This window comes from Phoenix dactylifera, unplaced genomic scaffold (genome assembly GCF_009389715.1).
Source record: "Phoenix dactylifera cultivar Barhee BC4 unplaced genomic scaffold, palm_55x_up_171113_PBpolish2nd_filt_p 000332F, whole genome shotgun sequence".
Taxonomy (NCBI): Eukaryota; Viridiplantae; Streptophyta; class Magnoliopsida; order Arecales; family Arecaceae; genus Phoenix; species Phoenix dactylifera.
Genome location: NW_024067795.1, coordinates 308,428 through 329,051, shown reverse-complemented (window position 1 = coordinate 329,051; position 20,624 = coordinate 308,428). Strand labels below are relative to the sequence as shown.

Sequence of the window (20,624 nt, the reverse complement as noted above, 5' to 3'; positions counted from 1 at the left end):
GTGGAATTGGAGGCATTAAGGTGGGTTCAGGTGGTCAAGGAGGATATGATGAGAACTAAAAAGTTAGAAAATATTTTCATCATTATACGGTGCTAGGAGACGGTGTTAATTAATATATTTTTAGCTATAGGACTTTTTTCCTTGCTCCATCCAGAACTAAAACATAAGCTTTTCTCCCACGAAAAAATCAAGATTCATCCAATGAAATGAATAGATGAATTAGATTATTTTCTGATCACCTTAAATTGAAAACTTTTGCTATCCGAACGGACTCTGAAGTGGTTTTTCATATGGTAGCAGTCATTATAAATGTTAGCAACAGCGTGCATATTCCACTTGATAATGCCAACTTACCAAGGATATAGATTTGCTTCCTTCTCCTTTATTTTTTAATTGAAAGGCAAGAAATCGCTTTACATCAAAGTGAGATATTGTTGCACTAATAAAAATCAAGCAGAAGGGTCCCTCGGGGAACTAAAGCAACAAGCTCGCCAATGTAATCCCCAGGGTAACTTAGGCTACTAGGTCGCCGAGATTACTTCAGAAAAATGAGTTTGCTCTCAACCCAACGACAAGAAGCCGAAAGGATCATTAATTCAATCATGCCTTATATTTTATATTTACTGGACCTGCTATTTCTCCAGAGGCTCCTATTCAATGTGAAGCATGCGCAAGCCTTTAAGATGAGATGACTCTCAGAAAGTGTGGAAGCCAATAGGGCAGCAACTCATCCAATTTAGATTGGCCTTCGGTCCAGCAATTCCAGTTACGGTTATAGGTGTATCTCAACCTTTTTAAGCTGAACCTGGAATGGATTTAAGATTCGATCCAACTCAGGTCACGAAAGTAGCGTTCTACTTTGGATTGAAACTTTGTAGCTTAAGGTAGACTCGAGATCTTGGATAATAATTTTTCACTAGTTATTTAAATTATTTTGGAACTAAACCAGTAAAAATTATAGAGAAAGGGTCAACTGTGTGACCTGAAATAACTCATGGGGACGTATAGGTCGAGGGATTTTAACACAATGCTGGTTAGTTTTTGTCATATCGTGCTTGTATTTGACCCAACCCATTGCCTTCCAACCTGATCAATCACCACCCTACATGCCATGAAGTTCAGTATCAATGTGGATTGCGCTTAATGTCCAGGAACCTGAAACTGAAATAACCCACATTAAGAGCCATAAGACCACCGCAACCATCATCTTTTGCATGACAAATTCCGTATAGAAGAATTGAGAGAATATCAACAGCAAGATCACCACATGAAACACTAGCAAATACTTATATATCCAAAATTCCAAAGCTCCATGAGGAGCAACATTTCAATTCATCACTGCTCGATACAGATGAATCGGCTAATTGGCGGCAGGTAACAAATCTAGCGTGCATGCAGACGGGCATAGAAGACAGCATGAAAAAGCAAAGCATTTACAGATATTCGCGGCCAAGTTAGCATCTTATCTTCTAACATTATGCACACGTTAAAACAATTTTGAAATTTCAAAAAATCAACGGCAAATAACAACTATGTTCCGCCCTCAAACACGTATAAGCGGCCTTAATAAAAAAAATGAGACGTGCCCCCTCAATACTCGCAAAATTTGATTCACGATATATTCTTGGTAACAATTTAAAAAATATATACATAACGGTTTCGAAATCTCTCACAAGGTCGCCTATGTTGGCATTAGTTTCGTGGGTGAGAATACATTTTTGTTCAAATCCACAAAACATTTTTCAATTACAACAGGAGAGAATAAAAGCTGCTTTATTTCCGTTCGAAGCCTGTTTGAATGCGTCCCACAGGTAGTACTACCAATAACATTACCTCTCACACTCTGAGCTCATCCTTCAAGCCAAAAGGGCTCGTTTCCATTCCTTCGATCTCTGACTTAAAAGGTTCCTCTCTACGAGCTTTGGCTCAATCTACTTGAGTCTCAAATAGTAAAGGCGATAATGACAAAATTAGCTTTGCACTTTCACCCCTACCCACTTTCTAAATGTACAAAGAAAACTTATTCCAACCCTATGCTCAAATAGATTTATTGCACATAATTGAATAAAAACATTTTCATATTATCACTCCAGTTACTTTTTTAACCCAATCTTCTTTCAAAATGTACAAAAAAATATAAGATCAATTTTATCCTTGTAATAAAATCCAGATCATCAACTCAAAATCCAATGTACATTACTACATATAATTTATCTCCTGCCATTCCCCCTCCAATCGAGCACCAAAAAATTCCCATCCAGCAAAATAAATTAATCCCTTCCGCACTCATTAGACAGATAACTTCCTATTCCCTCAAAATTTACCGCCTTCCTATTCTTCGTTAAAGTGCTCTACAACTAGATGAGTTAACATGAGCATTTTATTTGAACCATCATAATCATATGAATGCAACACGAACCTACAGCTACGACTTGCATCAAACTCCTCCTCCTTCCTTTTATTTTTCGGAATAGCGCCACAGATTCTGTCAGTTAAGTCAGATCTTAGTGCCAATGCATGCAAATGGAGCAGAAATGTCCGTACCAAAAAACAGCAGAAATGGCCAAACCTAAAGAGGATAAAAAAAATCCAAATCTAATTCCAAAGTAAAGCCACTAGATATGACAACAAAATGAACAAAACAGAACCAACTCAAACTATAACAGATCCAAACTAAATTTAAAAATGAAAAACATGAAAAATTGTTTGCAACATTGCCTCCAAAATTTGCCCTCGGTGTACAAAACGAACTCAGCGGTTTGCCTTGGCAACACGTTCAATCTCATCCTTCTTCTTGATAGCATAGCTGTCAAAAAGCAGCATGAAATAATGATATTTCTAACATAAAACGATGATACTCATTTTCCCCACTGCTTTCATCATTGCCCAAGCAGTCCACAGAACACAAAATCACCAGCCAAGTTTCCCCCCCTCAGAATTTTGTTTAGGAAATGAAACAGAAAAATAGACAAAAAGCATATAGACAGGGAAAGAAATGGTCAAAGGAACACAAACCTGTTGGAAGAACCCTTAGCTGCATTAATTAGTTCATCAGCAAGGCATTCGGCAATGGTTTTGATGTTTCTGAAAGCACTCTCCCGAGCACCCGTTGTGAGAAGGTATATTGCCTGGTTGACCCGTCTCAACGGGGAAATATCAACCGCCTGACGTCTAACAACACCAGCAGAACCAATCCGAGTTGCATCTTCTCTTGGCCCACTAAATAGTAGAATTTTATCTAATTAGAAAAATCACTTTGCATAAAGCAATTGAAAAAAAAAATCAGAAATTAAAGAAATCAGAAAAATAATTTATGGAATAGACATTTAAGTATTTGAAGGGTAATACCACATTAAGCAGTTTCAAAGTTAGATGCGTGAGATATGAGAAAGAAAAGGGAGCAAAAGACACTAATTGTTCCAGCACGTTATGGCTACAACATGATAAAGCTAGATTTATGAAATTTAGACACCGAAAACAACAAAGCAGTAGGATTTTGAAAAGATCCAGTGCCCTACAACTTATCAAACACAATTCTTGATAAACACTCATGGTGACCTAATGCATTAACTTCAATTAGAATATGGTATCATACAATTTGAAGATCATTCCTAAATCTCCTTTTCATATACCTAAATCTCCATTTACCACAGTTTAGGATATAGAAGAAGAATCAGGCACCTATCACATGCAATATTCTTACAGAAGATAGTTGCTAGTCCTACTTCATTTGTAAGGAAAACTGACAGGTAATTCAGTGGGACAGAATACCATATGAAGAGTTTCCTCTCACCTGAGAGGAGACTTTTTGATGATGATGATGATCAATCTATAATCGAGGTCAAGTCAAACAGGTGATTTAACCTTCATCACAAAATAAGTTGCTCAAAAATGCCATTGCTCTCCAAGAATCAAATTATGGTGAGAGATTTCTCATGATCATCCTAACACAATAAGGTTTTTTCCTACAGGAAAAAAAAGCTCTGGCACAAAAAGAAGCTACCAAGATTTGAAGCAGAGCACATATTGCACATAAAGTAGAATAGACTTCATGTCTTAATCAGTTTATTTTACGGAATTACATGTTAAAAGTCTCCCAAGGTTTCTAAAAACTGTATTCAAACTAAATATATAAACTATGCAAATGTTTAACAAGGTTTTCAAGCAACCTAACTAAGCCATTTTCTCACATTCCTGGAGAACAAAAGACGAAAGCATGTTTTGAATCCTCCAGGACTGCCCATCAAGATTACATGTCCAGGGGTTAAATGCTCTTAGAATTTTCTTGCAGATCTATATGATATGTAACGAGGCTTTACAATACTAGATATCTGAAGAAACAGGAAAGAACATATTGCCTGCCATATACATATACACTTGGATTTGCAGGCAACTATATATTTAGAAGAATGACATCCATTGTGCTTAAGGCTCCAGATAATGTCAAAAAACATTCTAGTCATAGTTCTAGTGTCAGAGACGCATTTGAAATTCAGCTTATTGAGGAGAGTTATTTGACAAAACGTATAGCATAAAACAGTTCATCTTTACTTTCTAGTCATAACTCAATAACCAATGGTAGATAGTAAATAACTGCAAGACTCACATGGTTATTTGATCAAAATTACTTTCATAGTCAAGATAATTGTTGGTTAAGTATTCACCTGTTGATGATAGCATCCACAATTACTTGGATTGGGTTTGCATCAGTAAGCAGATGAATGATCTCCATTGCATGTTTGACAATGCGAACAGCCATCAGTTTCTTCCCATTGTTGCGGCCATGCATCATCAGCGAATTGGTCAGTCTCTCAACAATTGGGCATTGGGCCTTGCGGAACCTTTTGACTGCATATCGTCCGGCAGTATGTGGAAGATATGTAGCATGTTTGGCAGGAGTCATGGCAATGTAGTCATTGAGTGAAATGTCACTGACCTGCAATTTGACAAAGAGAATTGGAATTGCCATATCAGTAACTGAGACATGTTAGGCTCTACCACACATTGCTCAAGGACCAGCAGAAACAGTAATTTCAGTAATATGATGAAACAGAAACTCAGCTCCAAATCAACATTGATAATACCAATTAAAATTTAACCAAGATCATTCATCAGCACTACACATATATAACAGTGCATGCAAATTTATAAAATGATAGAAGTGACAGAAATGAAAAGCTATACATAATTACACTAATAAATTTAGAAGCATGATACAAATCACCTATCAATGACATCATTCATGCCTTGAACTTATTCCAATGAACCTTTCATGGTTTGAATTTTGATTTATTATTTATTTTCTTGTTTCCAAGATGCATTAAAAAAATGACTGTCATTTTGTGGCTTCGCCATTTGTTCTTGTCCGCCATTTCACTTAGAAATCAGATCACTCAAGAAGTTACAACATAAATATTTGTTTCTTAATTCTAGTGACAATTTGATGGTAATTCAAGGGATATTATGAGGAATTCTACATTTAGGGAATCCTCCAGAATAAATGACCTGTCCTACAAGGAGAGGCTACCAAACATGTAGAGCTGAATTGAAAGAATAAATGAAAAATAAGAGAAATTATTCCGTCGCTCTTACTCCTTACTTTCCTAGATATCCTTTGATATCTGTTTTTGTTTTCTGTTATAAAAAAAAATCTCTAAATCCATTAAATACAAAACTACCCAGCAATATACCTACATCTAAATTGTATGAGCTAGTTCACAAACCTATGCAAGAAATATTCAGAATACGGTATAGGAATGTTAACACGGCAAATCATAAAAAACTATGATGCTAAAATGACAGATATCTGACAGTGGATTATATGTTGCTCCACATATATTCACTTATACACATCTGCCCACACATCACGTATATACATCTGACCATATCTTTTTAATTTATCGAAATTAAGTACTTGTAATTTGTGGCAACCTATAATCAAGCAAGCATACCCAATGTATTCATTAACAAATAAGTCATCTTTCACAGGGCTTAGAACATAAAACCTTCCAGGAAAAAGGGGGAAAGACATCTTCCACACCAAAAAAACTCAGAACATAAAACTACTTCAATAAATAAAATGCAAAGAACAAAGAAGCTAAAGCAAATAGATTGCAACCTTCTAAGTTTAAGACATATCCTACCCTTATAGAAAGCATTTTGTGCAACAAAAGTACATATCGATAGAAAACATCTGGTACGTGGCAGGCAACATCAGTGTTTGTTCATATCTGATATTCACGACACACTGTCATGGATCTTCCAGCAAAGTAACCATTTTTAGAGGTTTGAACCCTAAAACCCCTCTTTCCTTAGTAAACAACTTCATACTGAATCTTATTCTTCAAAATCATCATCACCCACATATACCCCATCAAACTCCTATCCCCTAATTTCTGCATCATAAACATCAAGACCTCTAGTACTCCAACTCCAAGCCTCTTTTAACCTCAAAAAATTTTCAGATCTGCTGAAATCCAGACATTAAACCACATAACGCATAGCCAATATCTTGTAACTTGTACAGGGAGGCTCCTGCCATTGCAAGGTCTGGGAGGGTCAGATGTACACAGCCTTGCCCCTGCATGCGGAGAGGCTATTTTCGTTACAAACTCATGACCTCCGGGTCATAATGGATCAATCATATCATTGCCCCCCAAATCTCAACCTCAAACATCTTGTAACCTATCAGTTGTAGAACTCGAGTATTAAGTCACTCGTAAACACCCACCAAACAAAGTGAAAGTCCACATCTATAGATAAATAATGATTCAAAATACAAGAAACTAAAGGGGGGAAAATCACAGGACATCAAGGATTCAGACAAAAAAATGAAATATTTATCCATCAAAATCCATCAACATCGAGAACTTATCACACGTCAGATTCATTATAAACTCCCAGAGATTTTTCAAGCTAAGATGACACATGATAATTACCGAACAAGTGCTTGCGGGATGAGGAAGAGAAAATAAATCGAAACACAAAAACTGAAAACAAATTGCGACAAGGAAATTGATCGTTTAGTCATCATGCTCTAAATGAACGCTAGAAACCCTAGAATCTAATCGATGAAACGACGAAGTGGAAAATAGGGAGAGGCGGCGAAGATAGCGACCTGGACTTCCTCGAAGGACCAGCGATTGAAGAGCTTCACCTCCTGTTCAACCGCCATGAGCGCCACCGAGTGGAGCTCGCGAGGGCAAATGGAGATCGGACGAGGGAAGCAAAGGAAGGGGAGCGCAGCGGCCGAGAACGCCCGTAGTAGCTCGATGCTTAGAGGGGAGGGCTACCGAGTTTTATAGTCGGCAACTTGGGGTCTATTTTCGATGGAGGGGTGTGACCGCATCATCGGAGGTTAGGGTTTTTGCTGGGGTTGAAACCGGGCAGGGTAGGAACCGGGTGAATCATGAACCGGATCTAACCCGGTTTGAGTTCGGTCATGAACTTGGGCGGGATCCCATCCAATGACCAACAGGGTCTAAAGTTGGGTCCATAAGAAATATTTTTAGATCTGTCGGGCCACTCAAGTCAGGTTGGATCCAGCATGACCCAAACCCCACCCAACATATTCAAGTCTAGGTCGAACGGCATTTAAATTTAGGCCTGATATGCCTCCAAACCAGCTACAGCTCATCAAAAGGACCAACCAATTAAAATATGTTATAGCGCCAACATATGGCTGAAAGAGTAGATGCCCTACAAGCCAATCGTAATATGTATTGCGAAGGATTTTTCTTTTGATTTGTCCAAATCATGTACATGACATTTAAATATGAATAAAGGCTTTGTGTTTTATCATATGCTGTTGATTATATTTGTGATAAACCCCTTAGATTAGGGCAATGGTTTTGAGGCTATGATGAGATCATACTAGTGAGACCTAAAATCCTAAAACCCTAATCTTAAATATTTCCAGTCATTAGTACATTGAGTCGGGGATCAATGATTACCGGAAAGACTGGCACATCTTATGTATGCTCGATGCAGAGGGTGATTGATCTCACAATCACTTGTGTGGAGACACTAATACAAAGATGTGAGTGCTCATTAGAGAAATGAGTTCACTGAATTGACCTACAAAGAGAATTCTTATGAAGTCTTACTTACATGTCAAAAGATAATTCTCTTAGTGGGAGTTGTGCAACTGATCCTTTGACCTGAGATCACCATAGTATCTTGTGCACATAAATCCATGTTTTGGTTTCCACTCATTCATGACAATAAGTTGTGTACGAGTTCTTCTGGATATGGTGAATTGTGTACGAAGATTATGAGTAGGTCAACAAGGAATTAATCACTTCTAGTAAGAGAAGATAGCATCCTATTTATTCTAATCATATGATAATTCAGTGATGACCCAAAGATTGATTTAAAGATTGATTTTGATGATCACAAAATCTTAAAGTATAAATACTAATGTTTGTGTTGCAAGAAGAAAGATAATTTGTTTTGCAAGGAACATAGCAAGTTGGAAAAATACAAGAAGGCCTCAAAAGCTCTCAAGAAAAGTTGGAAGAAAGCTACACTTTATTGACCCAAGTTTCAAGTTCAAATGATTCAAGTTAGAGGAGCAAATTCAAAGAAAGATTCAAAAGAATAGTCCTCGAGTCGACTCTTGGAAGTTTAGAGTCGACTCTGGCACTCTGGAGTTTCAAGAAACAGTGCTCGAGTCGACTCCGATACTCTACGAGTCGACTCCGACTGAGAACAAACAAAAAGACAGAGAGTTGATTTTCAGCGCTACAGTGCTCGAGTCGACTCCTACTTCAGCGCTACAGTGCTCGAGTCGACTCCTACTTCAGTGCTACAGTGCTCGAGTCGACTCCTACTTCAGCGCTACAGGCGGAGTCGACTCCCAGCTACAGTGCCGACAGACTACTATTCACAAGTGACTCCTACTTCAGCCGAGTCGACTCCTACTTCAGCCGAGTCGACTCCAGCACGCTGGGAGGCATAACGGCTAGTTTTTTCTTGATTCCAACGACTCTATTTTTGTCTCTAACGGCTAGATTTTTGTTTCCACTTCCTCTAAAGCTATAAAATCAAGAGGAGAGCTAGGAAAGAAGGTATGGAAGTGGGAGAGAACATTTAGGAAAGAGATTTCAAAGAGATTACAAGAGAAATCTTCCAAAAGCACAAAAGGGCCATTCAAAGTAAAAGAGAGAGAAGAAGAGCATCCAAGTGAATCCCAAAGCTTCCTCTTCAACTGTGTGCTGCCTCGGTGATCCTCTACTTCATGCAAAATCAGAAGAGGGTCAAGTAAAGAAGAAGCCGAGTTCCTTCATCTACAAATTTGTTTGAGGGCTTCTTCTCTTTACTTTGCTTGTTTATATTTGCTATATTTGCTTATTTGAGAAGCTTGTATTTGATTTAAACTCTTGTTCTAATATCTTATAACTTGATTCAATCAAGGGATTGAATCAAGGGGTTAAGGTTTGTTGGTGAGCCAAAGGGAAAACCAACGTTGCAAGGTTGTGGTTGGTGAGCCTTTGGAAAAACCAACTGGGTTGATTGTGAACCCGGAAAACAATCGTTGTAAGGTTGTGGTTGGTGAGCCTTTGGAAAAACCAACTGGGTTTGATTGTGAACCCGGAAAAACAATCGGGTGGTTCTAGTCGGTGAGCCTGTAAAAACCAACCGAGTTCGTTGTGATCTCACAAAACAACAAGTTGGGTTGTGAGCTTGTAAAACAACCGGCTGTAATCTGAGGGATTATAGTGAAATTCCCAAGAGGTCTTGAAGAGTGGATGTAGGTGCTGGGGCAAACCGAACCACTATACATCTTTGTGTTTGTGATGTCTTATCTCTTGTATTTCATGCCTTATATTAATTCTTGATTGTGTAATATCTCTAGCTTTGTTTTCTATAGAGTTATAAGTGATTGTTTAGAATTTGCTTAGCTTCTTCTCCATTCTTACCATACACATAGATTAAAATTGATCATACAACTATAAGTTAATTTTAGATCAATTGCACCCTAAGGCCATAGTATAATTGCTCTAGCTTAATTTTCCACTACTTTACTTGTAATTGCCTAGAGCTTAAGTAAATAACATCTTATCATTCCGCTGCATTCAATTTAAAGTAAAAATTAGGGAACATAATTTTTAGAAAACCCAATTCACCCCCCCTCTTGGATTGTCACCTTGGGCAACAAGTGGTATCAGAGCAGGTGCTCTTCTATTAATTATAGTCTTAACCGACTAGAGCTAAAGATTATGACAACCCCACATAATTCATTATTTGCCGAGGGACTTTCCATAAACAGACCTCCACCTTTTGATGGAACTTACTATATTCAATGGAAAGCTAGAATAAAAATTTTTGTTCAATCACAAAACTATAAAATATGGAATATCATTATAAATGGCCCTCACACACTCTCTCAAGCTGTCAATGAAAAAGACTTAGCACAATTGAATACTAATGCTATGAACATTCTATATTGTGCTATCCATGAATCTATATTTCATAAGATTTCTGCATGCTTATCTGCTAAAGAAATCTGGGATACTTTAAGAAATATTTATAATAAATCTCAGATTAGCTCACATGTGCTTCAATTGCATACTAACAATGAGACTGCAGAATCTTCCACATTAGCCGAGTCGACTCCCAGTTTGTTGATAAGTGCTGAATAATTTATAATTTAGTTATCTTTTCATAGCACTTATCAATGTTCTTAAACTAATAAATACATACTTTACCATAAGATTGAATAAACATTGAAATAAATTTAAAATATGGTAAGAGGTAAATAATTCTTTTCTCAAAACAGACTTTGAACTTGTCTCTCTCCTGGTTGTAATCTTTCATGAAAACATATAAGGAGGAGATTGTGTTGACCCGGTTTAGTAACCTGATGGAATTGTAATCAAGCTAAGGCTATGATTAAATAGGTTTTGGTCCTGACTCGATCGAAAGTTATAATTAATTATGTATGGGGCAAAAGTTTGATTAACCCTTTTTATTAGGTCACAGTCCGATTTTTAGTCTTGTCTGGTCGAGCTCGATCTGAAGCAGCTCAGCAAGAATTAAATTTAAATAACATTGGGCTCAAGAACAATTTCAAGCAAATCAACGATCATGACCCACCTCAAATCCAAAGCCAATTCCCAATTCCTTACCTGCCTTCATATAAAATTTATAATTTTAAAACAAAAATAATAATAATAATAATTGAATATCCATGATTCACTGTTCATATGAACAGTGTCCCGTAAAAACACTGTTCATATGAATAGTGTTACAAAAAAAAAATATAAAAACTAATCCCACTGTTCATCTTCTTCCTTCCTCCTTGCATCAGGGCCGTCCACCTTCCTCCCGTCAATCCCGCGTCGATCCGCCGCCCGTGCCAACCCCAGCCCATTCCAAGCTCCATCGCGATGAGGCCATCAACAGCCCGCACGCGGTGAACGCCGGTAATCCAGCCATCCCTCCGCCTCTTCATCCGCCTGCATCCCCGCCTCCGCACAGCCACCATCCCAGGCTCATAGATCACTCCCTTTCATTCCAGCCACGAGCCCCACGCGGTGCAGCCAGTAGAGTTGGGCAACGGGACGTGCCAGGCCGGCCCGGCCCAGGCCCACCGGGCCTAAGGACTAAACGGGCCGTGCCTGGCACGGCCCGTCCAGCACGGAACACCAGCCCGGCCCGGCCCCAGGCCCCTCTATTGGTGGGCCGGGCCGGGCACGGCACGCCACGGGCCGTGCCAGGCACGGCCCGTAACGGGCGATAACGGGCCGTGCCAGGCACGGCCCGCAACGGCTTCAAACGGGCCGTGCCAGGCACGGCCCGCAGAGGGGGGAGGAAAATAGCCGTTTTCAACGGCTATTTTCGTAAAAATGACCCTTTTACCCCTCCCAACAGTCCAATAACGGCTGAACTGGCACGGCCCGCAACGGCTTCAAACGGGCCGTGCCAGGCACGGCCCGCAGAGGGGGGAGGAAAATAGCCGTTTTCAACGGCTATTTTCGTAAAAATGACCCTTTTACCCCTCCCAACAGTCCAATAACGGCTGAATTGAGGGGTATTTTGGGAAAAAAAATTTTGGGGCTTCTATAAATAGCCCATTCCTCCCTCGTTCTCACCACACCAAACCTCTCATTCTTTCCTTCTCTACTGCTATTATTTCTCTCTTCTAAAGTACTCTTCTAGCAATTTAATTTTTAGTTTGTTCAAGTGCTACACAAGAGGAGTTCCTGTTGAGAAGAGAAGGTCGCTTCTGTTGAGAGCACAAGAGGAAGCTCGGAATCTCGGCTCTGCCTCTGCCCTCCGACCCTCTACTCAATTTCTCATTGCGGTTAGTTTTTATTTTTTGAATTAATCATAGATATGTCATCTTTTGAGGAAAGTCAGTTTGGCATTCCTCCTATTTCTGAGGGAGAAGAAACTAATCCCCAACCCTATGTTCCTAGTTCCTCTAGAACTGGTGAACCGAATGAAGGTCAAACCTCTTCTCGTAAGAGGACTAGTGCTGTATGGAATGAATTTAATAGAGTTATGGTTGAGGGAGTCTGGAAAGCTAAATGTAAAAAATGTGCCAAACTTTATAATTGTAGTAGTAGTGGGGGAACAGGGCATTTAAAAAGACATCAAGAGAGTCATAGGATGCATGATTCTCATGCTCAAACTCAAAGTACCCTTAATATACAAGGGGGATTACTTGTAGGTAATTTTGCATATAATCATGAAAATCAAAGAAAAGCACTTATAAAATGGATAGTTAAGGATGAATTACCTTTTAGTTTATGTGAATCTTTTAATTTTGAAGAATATGTTCAATTAAACCTACAACCTGCTTACAAAAGAACTAGTAGGCGTACATTTAGAAGAGTAGCTATGACCAACTTTTTAGCAATGAAACAAAATTTAATTGAAACACTTTCTACTTTAAATATAAAAATTTCATTAACTTCTGATATTTGGTCGGCATCTGTAGGTAGTAATTGTTTTATTGCCATTACCGCTCATTATATTGATAATGATTGGCAATTAAATAAACGTATTCTTGCTTTTCGTGCTTTTGATTTTCTACATTTTGGGCAACAAATTTCAAATATAATTTATCAAACTGCATGTTCATATAATATTAATGATAAAATTATGTCTATTACTTTTGATAATGCATCTAATAATAATTCTGCTGTTGCATTATTAAAAGACTCATTGCATCCCATATTAGATGGAAATTTACTGCATATTAGATGTGCATGTCATATCTTAAATCTTTCTGTTCAAGCTGGCATGGGCATGATTCAAGATGTGATTTCAAAAATTAGAAATGCAGTTTCTTTTATTCATGCTTCAAGATCAAGACTTCAAGAATTTAAGGAATTATGCGTAAATCATGGTAAACGTTTTAAAAAATTTAAACTTGATGTAATTACTCGTTGGAACTCCACATATAGCATGATACATGATGCATACCCATATAAGAACTTATTAAGTGCATATATTAATGATCGTGGATTAGGCTTTATATTGTCTGAAACTGATTGGAATAAAGGAAAAATTTTGGAAGATTTTTTGCTTAGTTTTTATAATGCTGCCAATGTTCTTTCTGGTATTTATTACCCTACTTCATGTTCATTTTTACAACAAGCATATATAATTAGTCAAAAATTTGCAGAACATAGATATGATGATGTTTTAATGCCTATTATTGACCTAATGGAATCTAAATGGAATGAGTATTGGGACAAGATATGTCCTATGCATAACTTAGCTGCTATATTTGATCCTAGAGTAAATTAAATGGCGTGCTAATTTTACTTAATGCATACTCTGAAAATATGAATCAAGATTCTGAATCTGCTAAAAATGAGGTTAAAACAACTTCTTTATAATATTTATGCTATATATGATGAAAAAATTCGTGGATCTAGAACACAAAATACAAACCTCTATTCTCCTTCTAGTAGTTCTCGTTCGTCATCTATTTTTTCATTCATTGCACAGAAAAGACACACACATGCTTCAAGTTCCTCTTCATCTTCTTCATCTTTAAGTAGTGAACTAGAATTTTATTTACGAAATGATCTTCAGTCTGCATATGATGAAAATCAAATAGAGAATCTAGATGTATTATCTTGGTGGAAAGAGTGTTAGAAATCAATATCCTGTTATGTCTGCAATTGCACGCGATATTTAGCTGTGCCGATGTCCACGGTAGCATCGGAATCCGCTTTTAGTGCAGGTTCGGCGTGTTCCTTGACGAAAAGAGAAGTAGGATGACGGGCGAAACGGTGGAGATGCTTTCTCTGCTTCAAGGATTGGCTGGATGCTGAGGCAAGACTTCAAATAAAGGTGGACCATAATACAACATCCTCTGATGATGATGATGATACACAACACTACTGAAGGACTGAAGAGTGAAGACTGAAGAGTGGAATACTGATTCACTGAATCACTGATGATTAGTAAGATTTCTTAATTTTTTATAATTGTACATTTTTTATTGTATTCTGGAGGTCAGACCAAGGTCCAAACCTCGGCCCTTTCTTATTGTATTCTACGAGGTCAGACCAAGGTCCAAACCTCCCTTCATGTACCATTTTGATTTAAATTAATAAACTGGTAGGGGTCTATGCCAAACTCCCCACCATTAAGGTGGCTTTATATTCATAAATTCCTTAGTGTTTAATATTTATTAATTTATTAAAAAATTTATGAAGCATTAATTTTTATCGGGCCGAGCCGGGCCCAGGCCCGGACCGTGCCAGGCCCGCGTGCCAGCCCGGCCCAGGCCCTTATGGGCCGTGCCGTGCTTGGCCCGCGGGCCTAGACCGGGCCGTGCCGGCCCAGGCCCGAAGCGGGCCGTGCCAGGCACGGCCCACGGGCCAGTACCCTGTGACCCAGCACGACCTATCAAAATGGGCCGTGCCAGGCAACGGCACGGCACTGTAGCTGGCGGGCCGTGCCAGGCACGGCCGCTTTCGTGCGTGCCGTGCCGGGCCGTGGGCGGCCCGGCCCGTGCCCATCTCTAGCAGCCAGCGACCGGATCTCCCGCCTCCTCTTCCGCCCGTGACGCCTCCGACCCCAAGTAATCCGCCCCTCCACCCGAGCATCTGCAACATCTTTCCGTCCGGATTCATCCCTAGCACAAGCCGTGATCGGCTCCCAACCGCTGGAAACCCAGCTCGGCATTCATCTACAGCTCATGTTAGAATAATCCCGATCATGCCGCTGAAATTTTAAAAAATTCAGATGCAGCGGAAGAGCATGCGCGGGATCAACCGTTCATCGCATGAACGTGTTCAAAAACGTTCGTAAGATAGATAAGGATTAAAAACTTTTAAAAACTTTAGGAAGATCAGATCTTCACCTTTGTGCGGGTAGATGATACACCGCAAACTGATGATCATGGTTTAGGATGAAGGTTCGCGTTGAAGCCATTCAAGTGCCCCGGCCTCTACGGGTATCCCACACGAAGCAGAAAAACCGATCCAAGCTTTCTATCTCCTCGGGGTGCTAGCTCCCTGCAGAGATAACTTTGATGGCTGATATCCTTCCTTTCAATCAATCCTTGATTGTGCTTGGGAGGAGGAAGAAGAAGGATGAAGAGAAGAAGAGGAACGAAGCCCCTTACAACCTTCTTTTTCTTCCTTGCGTTGGAACCAAACAGTGGAGGAAGAAGGAGGCCACCAAGATCCTTTTCTTCCCTTTGTTGTTGGTGGCTGAAAGAGAGGAGAGGAGGGTGGCCACGTGATGGAGAGGAGGAGGGCTTCACTTATCATTAGGGCACCTCCTTTCAAAGCCTTATAAAGGCATCTAGGGCTCCTATTTGGTTTAGTCTAAAATCATGAATCAATTGGGTTCAATCTATGCTAGTCCTAATCCAATTAGAACTTGAATGAACCATGACTCAATTGAACTCTTCATCCTATCCAATTAGGAGTCATGTTGATTCATTAGATTAATAATTAATTAGGACTTAAGAAATCCTAATCCAATTAGGACTTGTTTAATTCTAGTCCTAATCCAATTAGGACTCTAATTTGAATTCGAAGTCCTATTCGATTAGGACTCTAGAATCCTACTCCAAGTAGGAATCCAAATTTAATTCAAACTCCTAATCTAATTAGGATTTGTAGGAATCCTAGTCCTACTCCAAATAGGATTCCCAGTCCAAGTAGGAATCCTAGTCCAAGAAGGAATCTCAGTCCAAGAAGGATTCCTAGTCTATCTAATTAGGACTCTAGGAATCCTACTCCAAGTAGGACTCTTGTTTTAAGTCCAATTAATTAATTCTCTTTGTTCCTTCTTCAGCTTATTATCAATCGAATTGATTACTTGTGATTCCTAATCACGATTCAACCATCGGATCGGTCAATGCCTCTAGTGTGTGTGACCCATAGGTTCTACTCTGACTAGTAGTGAATATATTGTGATCTCTATCACAATATTATTGAAAACTCCTTTCAATGGGTCGGAACGATTCCAACTCTACTCATTAGGGCTTATCGATCATCGAGATAATCCCTATGAGTCCCACCATCCACCAGTGACACCTAGCAGCATGTAGTGGCTACCCAGCAGAATAGAATGATGAACCTCTAGGTGCAGTTATCATGTGATACAGTCCTTCTATCGTGGATCCCTACAGGATGGAGGTCATGGATAACTCGTCAAACCCCTTCGTCTGTCATATGTCAAGATTTATTCGACTCGAGTTCATTAGTGGAAAACTCTTTCTCCACTTTATATTACTGCCTTGGCCAAGGTCTTAGAACTCAGTCTAACAAATCACATAGGATCACTCCTCTTCTATCAAGGTCGATAGATTCCATGTGAGTGCATACCCTACTCCTACAGTGAACTTACTGCAGCCAATCTACACTACAAGGACCCATATGACTAGAGACCAGTATACGTGTAGTCAAACTACAATACCTCACTGTGAGTAGCTGAAGCACCGCAAGTCAAAGGACCAGTCATACTACTGCAACATCAAGCAAGTCACTGATGAATGGATAGACATCCAAGTGACTTCTTGTCTTGGTCACGCTCAGTACCCTTGTTCTCTAATAAGCACCTGCACTATCACTTCAGTGTCCCTACACTGTGGACTCAAGTCTCGTCCATCCAGAAGGAAAGTGATCTGTGCACTGATCGGATCGATCATCGTCCTCGTGATGATCCATTGATCAGGAGCATTTAGAAATTAATCACCAATGATACATGGCTCAAATTCTCAACTCTTGAGAATATGCATCATCATCTTATTAATTTTTGGACGATTCATAGACACATAAATAATATGAATGAAAAGATGCCTTTTATTTATTCAATAATAATTAGTCAAGTACAAAATTATGTCCCTAGAATTAACAATGTGTCAGCCAGATTGGCTTCTAGGGCATACATCTAACAATCTCTCACTTGCACTAAAGCCAATCAGCATAACCTAACTCCATCTTCTCAAGATGGTTTAGTTTTCTGCTGACTTAGCTGCTTAGTGAAGGGTCCGCCACATTTCTGTGGAGTCTACTCTCTGATCCTCTACTTTTTTCTTTCGAGTAGTCGCTTATTAGGTTAACTGCCGCTCTATGTGCTTCGATTTCTGCTCAGACCTTTGGCTCCTTAGCTAGTGCTATGGTGCAGTAGAGTGTTATGACATCTGATGACATTACACCTAACTATGCAATGAACTTTTAAACCAAAAGATTTCACTGCACCCTTAGAGACGGCTTAACATTCAGCTTCTAAGGTAGAATCTATAATAATCGGTTGTTTGGAACTCTTCCAATTTACTGAACCATGATTGCACATATTCTGATATAGACTTTCTATCATCAATATGTGTGCATCCTTCTACCTTCAACTCTGATCTTCTTCCAAAGACCAAGAACATGTCCTTAGTTCTTCTCAAGTACTTAAGACTATTTCTTCACAGCTATACCCAGTGCTTCTTGCTGGATCTGATTGACATATGCTCGTGACATTCACAGCATGTTACTATATCAAGTTCATGTACATAGGCATGGCATACATGAGGCTCCCCTATTGCTGATGCATAGGGGATCTTGCTCATGCGTTGAATCTCTTCAGATGTGTTGGGGCACATTTTCTTGAGAGATTAATTCCATGCTTAGGGGTAAGAGACCCCTTTTAGGAGTTTTTCCATGCTGAACCTTTCAGCACTTCCTCTATGTTACATCTTCTGTGATAGGCCAAGCATCCTTTTAGATCTATTCTCTATAGCCTTTTCCCAAATATAGATGCTTCCCAAGATCTTTCATGGAGAACCCTTTTGAACAACCTAACCTTGACCGAGGTTAGCATGGAATATCATTCCCTATCAGGAGGATGTCGTCACGTACAGTACGAGAAATACGACAGCGCTCCCACTAACCCTTTTGTAAACACACGGTTCCTCTTGTTTTTGATGAAATCAAACGTTTTGATTGCGTCATTGAAACGAGTGTTCTAACTCCGAGATGCTTGCTTTAGTCCATAGATGGACCTTTGCAGCTTGCAGACCTTGTGATCTCCATCACTGGAAGTGAAACCCAAAGGCTGTTCCATATAGATATCTTCATCAAGATATCCATTCAGGAAAGCAGTTTTCACATCCATCTGCCAGATTTCATAATCATGAAATGCTGCAATGGCAAGCAATGTTCAGATGGATTTTAGCATGGCTACAGGTGAAAAGGTCTCCTGATAGTCAATGCCCTTGCGCTGACTATACCCTTTCGTCACAAGCCTTGCCATATAGGTCTCTACCTCTCCATCCGAACCTATCTTCCTTTTGTAGATCCATTTGCATCCAATAGGTAAATACCTTCTGGTGGATCTACTAAGGTCCAAACTTGGTTGGAATGCATGGAGTCTAACTCTGACTTCATAGCTTCCAACCATTTCTCGGAATCGATATCAGATATCGCCTCATCGTAGGTTTTGGGATCCTGCGTGTGATCCCTATCTCCCACTAGGAACATTTCCTCGGTATCCTCTTCTAGTATATCTAAGTATCTATCGAGAGGATGGGAGACCCTACTAGATCTGTGAGGTGGTTGAGGGACATCGTGTACTGGCTCTGTATGAATGGGTTCGATAGGATCCATGACTCGTTGCTTTTCAGAGACTTTCTCTTCAAGCTTAATTTTCCTCCCACTGCCTCTATCAAGGATAAACTGTTTTTCCAAGAAGATGGCATGACGGCTCACAAACACATTGTGATCCTCTGAGACGTAAAAATTGTATCCTAATGACTCTTTAGGATATCATATAAAACGAGCACTTATGGTCCTAGCCTCTAGCTTGTCCGCCTGTAGTCTCTTGACGTGGGCCGGACATCCCCAAATCTTGAGATGACCAAGACTTGGTTTCTTACCATGTCATATCTCATATGGTGCGGTAGGAATGGACTTTAGAGGGAACTCTATTCAACAAGTAAATAGCTGAAAATAGGGCATCTATCTAAAGAAACAAGGGTAAATCAGTGAAGCTCATCATGGACTGGACCATATCAATAGAGTCCGATTCCTCCTCTCTGACACTCCATTGAGCTGAGGTGTTCCAGGAGGAGTCCATTATGAAACTATACCATTCTCCTTGAGATAATCACGGAACTCTCCATTAAGGTATTCACTTCCTCGATCTGATCGAAGAACCTTAATGAGTTTTTGTGCTTATTTTTCTACTTCATATCTAAGCTTTTTGAACCTTTCAAAAGTTTATATTTGTGTCTCATACACATATCCATACCGTGAGTAATCATCGGTAAAATTAAGTAAAAAATTATAATCCCTAGCCTGCACATCGAATGGGCCACACACATCAGTGTGTACTAGGATAAGTATTTCAGTGGACCTCCCTGTGTCCTACAAAGGATAACTTGGCCATCTTTCCTTGAAGGCAAAATTCACAAATCAAATATGACTCGAAAGTCAATGAGCCCAAAGCTCATGTTTCTCCAATTTGTTTATTTTGTCTTCTCCTATATGGCCAAGCCTGAGGTGCCATAAATACTTTAGATTTATCTCATTTTTGGATCTATTAGATCCTATGGTATTCATGTTTGCTCAGATATATCACAGATACATCCATATGTATGTGATAGAGACTGTCAATCATAAAACCATGTTGAATCAATTTAATTTTCAAATAAAAATCTTTCTATGCTAAATAAAATACAGAAATCAAATTTCTGCTAGCAATAGGTAACAATCCCTAAGTATCCTGAGCATATCTGACAAACCTTCTGAAGGTCTGTCACCCTTCATGTTCTTTATGCTTCCCATGTATGTAGGACAGTTCCTCTTCCAATGGCCGTCCATGATTGTGCAATTGGAAAACAACTATTCCTTGCAATCTGGCCTTTTTCTCTGCGAACTTCCTTACTTGGTGTTTTCTAGTCTTCTGCTTCTTCGCAGGCTTCTTCTCTTCCAAATAGACTCTCTCTTGAAAGTAGAAACCAACTTGACAGCGAAAACGATGCCCCTTGAACGTCTTCAAGGGTCCCTAAGTTAGTTACCAATTTATTTAACAATTCTATTTTGGTGCATACAGTCTTGTTCATATGGTAATTTACTATAAACTGTTCATTATGAAGCTAGAAAGGGATTGTGCGGATCAAAATCCCGTTTGCAATTCCTTGTGCATGGTCATGC

The 20,624-nt window shown here is 39.4% G+C and overlaps 1 protein-coding gene across 1 annotated transcript; it reads right to left on the bottom strand.

Moving 5' to 3' along the window:
- Positions 1–2,549: 2,549 nt before the first annotated feature.
- On the bottom strand, positions 2,550–7,302 carry LOC103698031 (40S ribosomal protein S5-like). The gene is made up of 4 exons (XM_008779983.4): positions 7,118–7,302; positions 4,665–4,936; positions 3,016–3,219; positions 2,550–2,806 (listed from the first exon to the last, which is right to left on the bottom strand). Exons 1-4 carry the CDS (start codon positions 7,172–7,174, stop codon positions 2,752–2,754), a joined length of 588 nt encoding a protein of 195 aa, XP_008778205.1. The 5' UTR covers positions 7,175–7,302; the 3' UTR covers positions 2,550–2,751.
- Between the last annotated feature and the right edge of the window lie 13,322 nt (positions 7,303–20,624).

What these genes read in the sequence shown, in the direction of transcription:
- LOC103698031 (XM_008779983.4), bottom strand. Translation starts at nt 7,174, where the DNA reads ATGGCGGTTGAACAGGAGGTGAAGCTCTTCAATCGCTGGTCCTTCGAG. An exon ending in GTGGATGCTATCATCAACAG is followed by an intron (nt 3,220 to 4,664) that starts GTGAATACTTAA and finishes TCTACTATTTAG; the next exon opens with TGGGCCAAGAGAAGATGCAA. An exon ending in GCTAAGGGTTCTTCCAACAG is followed by an intron (nt 2,807 to 3,015) that starts GTTTGTGTTCCT and finishes GCTTTTTGACAG; the next exon opens with CTATGCTATCAAGAAGAAGG.